Source organism: Belonocnema kinseyi, chromosome 5 (genome assembly GCF_010883055.1).
Source record: "Belonocnema kinseyi isolate 2016_QV_RU_SX_M_011 chromosome 5, B_treatae_v1, whole genome shotgun sequence".
Classification (NCBI taxonomy): domain Eukaryota; kingdom Metazoa; phylum Arthropoda; class Insecta; order Hymenoptera; family Cynipidae; genus Belonocnema; species Belonocnema kinseyi.
The window spans coordinates 140,987,717-140,992,118 of record NC_046661.1 but is presented as its reverse complement, the minus strand read 5'-3'; the positions used below and the strand labels follow the sequence as shown (position 1 = coordinate 140,992,118).

At 27.2% G+C, this 4,402-nt stretch overlaps 1 protein-coding gene across 2 annotated transcripts in view; it reads left to right on the top strand.

The window, feature by feature from the left end:
- Positions 1-598: 598 nt before the first annotated feature.
- LOC117172483 (ras-related protein Rab-8A) overlaps positions 599-4,402 on the top strand; it is a 24,756-nt gene continuing 20,952 nt past the window's right edge. Inside the window, exon 1 of one of the 2 annotated variants that reach the window (XM_033360467.1) lies at positions 599-1,303. In XM_033360467.1, the coding sequence (XP_033216358.1) occupies positions 1,180-1,303 (124 nt within the window). In that variant the 5' untranslated portion in view covers positions 599-1,179. The remainder of the gene's footprint in view (positions 1,304-4,402) is intronic. The other variant, XM_033360468.1, reaches the window with a different exon arrangement.

Genomic DNA, 4,402 nt, shown 5'->3' with positions numbered 1-4,402 from the left:
CGTCACTCACTTTTAGTGTCGAATAACCAATCACAAATGTAATGGTTCCAAAGTCAAACTTTTATCACCGGAAAACGTCAATTTCTTTGAGTGACAGTTTGCTGCTTTGAAGTCCAAAGGTCTCTTTTTTATAGCGTCTGCCTGGCGCTATAACCTATTAACGATACTGAAAATAGCTCGATATCTCAGGTTTCTAACCTCAAAATCTACTTTGGACAGAGAACTTAACAATATTATAAAAGAAAGTATATTGTAGCTGAAATAGAATATAATACTTAAATACTGCTTTAATTTGGACGTAAAAAAAACCATGTTATTCGTAAGCCTCGTGTACAATAAGAATTACTTAACATTTACAGGTTACATACATACACATGATCAATTTGTATGTAAGAACCTATTTGAATCTTCCCGCCAAAGAATTTATTGGTTTCGAGAGTGTTTGTTAAAAGGGTCTTAGCACCCTGAGTGTTTAGTTCAGAAAATGGCGCATGCCGTTACAACAGGGCTCCTGAACAATCAGCGCCACCGTGGCTACGATCATCATACACGACACTTTCTACATGCAGTGTCAGGGGGCTGTTGTTTTCACCTTGAAGTAGTTGGCCACCTTGCTCCAAAGTCCGTTTTTGAGGTTAGGAATGACTCATTTCCATTTCTACTTCTTCTCAACCGTTTTTTTCTCCGTTCTTTGGTATTGGTTCGGAGTTCAAGCTGTTCAAGGAAGCAGCAGGTTTGCTACTAAGTAAAAAATCTCGCGGTTTGGTGTGAGTGTCGAATGGCTCATGGCTGTCAGGTCCGCAGAGAATTACAGATGTTTCTCAAACTGTAATATAACCTCTTTGCGAATCGCGATAGTGATCACACAGTGACCACTCATATCTTTGCCCCGAGGACATTATTCTGAATGTTCTCTGGCAGGAAAGGGTTTTTCATCCTCGAGTCGGGCGCGAGTGACACTTTTTTGTTTATCAGTTAGTGTTTGTGGTTCGAGAGGCACGAGTGCCAATTTTTTATTAATCATCGATGTATATATAGTGATTAAATAAATTCCGAAGAAGCGTAATAACAATAGCGCAATAATAAATCGTCAGATCTCGACCAGTTAGTTCCTCATTGTTGTGGAGTGGACTAGTGCACTTGATTTTTCTACCTGGTGCATCGAACAAAAAGAGCAAAATGGCAAAGACCTATGACTATTTATTCAAATTGCTCCTCATCGGGGATTCGGGCGTGGGCAAGACTTGTGTGTTGTTCCGATTTTCGGAAGATGCGTTCAACACGACCTTCATATCTACTATTGGTATGTATTTTTGTCTTATTGGGACATGATTCTCTTTTGGTGTATGTGTTTGTGTGACATTCCTTCGGTGAGGCGAGAAGTTTAGGCAATCGGACGAATTACGCAGGTGTTAGAGAATTTTGTGGAAAGTATTTGGGATAATTAAAATAAGGGGGATTCATTTATAGATTTTTTAGATACTATTTCTGGTAAAATTGGGTGGAATTAATGATCTTGAAGCGGAAGACAAAGGGCAGGCTGTTAAATAGTCACTGCGAAGACGTCATCACGATTATTCATTTCGTAAAACATAACCTCAAAATTAAAATTATTGCCATAGAAACAGAAACGTTTCGTGGCTTTGTTGGAGGGGATTTAATTTGTATATGGATATATTTTTTCTCGGTTCTATTAATTGTTACAAAGTTTTAATTTCATTTATATATTATTACATTAAAAATGTTGTATTATGTATTTTATTTATTGAATATTTTATCTAACTAGAAAATAAACACGTGTCCGAATTGAGAAACTTTGTGCTTTTAATATTCTTGCACGGATAAATTAAAACTTTATAATTATACAATAAATTATTGATATGATTATAATTCTTTTATGTTAATACTTTTCGCTTGAAATTGTGTTTTTTTTTTTTTTTTTTAACAAAAATAATCATGAAGATTCCCAAAATTCAATAGTTTTAGATTATGTCAGCATCTTAAACAGAAAATGGGTATTTTTTATAAAAAATTATTTGATTTCGAAGATGGAAAATCCTCAAAAAATTTAAGATTTTCTTTTCTGTTACAGTTTTTACTGCAAATTTACATATTTAAACAACAATAATTACATTTTAAAGGTTTATAATTTTGTAACAATCAAAAATATTTTGAAATAAAAATCATTATAGTTTGAAAAAGTTTTGCAACAATTTCGGATTTTTTTTGGTGCTTATAGTTAGAAATTGAAATTTTTATTAAAAAATTATTAGGTTTAAAAGAAGATTAATAATTTTTGGACAATTTTAAATAACAGGATTTAGAATATTTTGATAATTTTGGATTATGTTAGTGTTTTTTGCAGGAACTTCTATGTATATTTTTTAAAGAAAATGCTTAATTTTCAAAAAATATTTACAATTTTTAGACAACTTTAGGTTATTTTTAAAACAATTTTGTGTAAAACAATAATATTTATAAACTTGAACAATTTTGGTTCTTGTGAGTGTTTATCGTCATAAATTAAAATTTTTATTGAAAAAAAAGCATTATATTTGAACAATTATAATTTTTAACAATTTTAGGTTATGTTGGAATTTTAGATTAAAAATTTGAATTTTTAAACAAGAATCATAATTTGAATAAAATTTAAAAACTTTCAATAATTTTGGATTAAATTTTAGTATTTTAAATCTTAAAATATTGGTATTTTTGTCAAAAAATTACTTGAATTCAAAGAATATTTACGATTTTTTTAAACAACTTTAGGTTACGTTGGCCTTTTTTTTACCTATAATTGATATTTTTATGCAAAAAATATTAGATTTAATCCCAATGCTTTTTGTTTAAAACAAAATCACTCACAAGGTTAAACGATTTCGGATTTTTGTAGTGTTTAACGTCATAAATTAAAATTTTAATTTAAAAACGCATTCTATTTGAACAATTATCATTTTTAACAATTTTCGGTTATCTTGGGGTTTTAGATAAAAAATTTGAATTTTCAAACAAGAATCATTATAATTTGAATAAAATTAAGAAACTTTCAATAATTTTGGATTAAATTTTAGTGTTTTTAATCCTAAAATATTGGTATTTTTATTTTAAAATGACTTAAATTCATTGAATATTTACGATTTTTTTAACAACTTTTTCACAAGGTTAAACAATTTCGGATTTTGTTAATGTTTATCGTCATAAATTAACATTTTTGTTAAAAAAAGCATTATATTTCAAGAACAATTATTATTTTCAACAATTTTAGGTTATGTTGGGGTGTTAGATTAAAATTTGAAATTTTAAAGAAGAATCATTATAATTTAAATAAAATTTTAGTATATTTAGTCTTAAAATATTGGTATTTTGATTAAAAAATGACTAGATTTCAATGAATATTTACAATTTTTCAACTATTTTAGGTTACGTTGGCCTGTTTTACCTGACATTGATATTTTTAAGCAAAAAATATTTGATTTTATTTATGTAAAAACACTTACAAGCTTAAAGAATTTCGGATTTTGTTAGTGTTTATTGCCATAAATTAAAATTTGTTAATAAAAGCTTTATATTTCAAAGAAGAAGAATCATTTTTTCCAATTTGAGGCCATGTTGGGAGTTTTCGATAAAAAATTGGAGTTTTTAAACAAGAATCATAATAATTTGAATAAGATTTAGAAACTTTTAATAATTTTGAAGAAAATTTTAATGTTAGTGTTTTTCTTGACAAATTATTCGTATTTTTCAAACAAAATTATTGAATTTCCAATAATGTTTACATTGTATTCGCATTTTTAATACAAAATTAATGGCTTTCAAAGAATATTTACCTTTTTCTAAAAATTTGAGGTTATGTTGATTTCGATTTTTTAAAACAATTTTGGATTATTTTGGGGTTTTTTGTCTCAAGTTATTGATATTTATTATCTGAAAAAATAGATTTCAAAGATTCAGAAATTGTAACAATTTAAGGTTATGTTGGGATTTTACACGAAGAATAAATATGTTTTTGTTAAAGAATAATTAGATTTCAAAGAAGAATATAATAATTTTACGTTAGTGTATTTCGCCGAAAAATGGTATTTTTATTTAAAAAATCATAAGGTTTTTCAGGTTATCATTATTTCTCAAATTATGATTATTCAATAAATTTACAATTTTTGGCTTTGTTGGCGTTCTATACAACAAATCAATACTTTTAATAAAAGAATTCTTGGATTTAAAATATAAAAAAATGTTGAACAATTTTAGGTTAAGTTGAAGTTTTAAATCGAAAATTAGACTTTCAAACCAAACTCATTATAATGTGCGAAAGATTTTTTATTTTTGAACAATTTTGGATTAGTTTAGTGTTTTTAAAAAGAAATGGTTATTTTTAATGAAAAAATTAGATTTCAAAGATTCA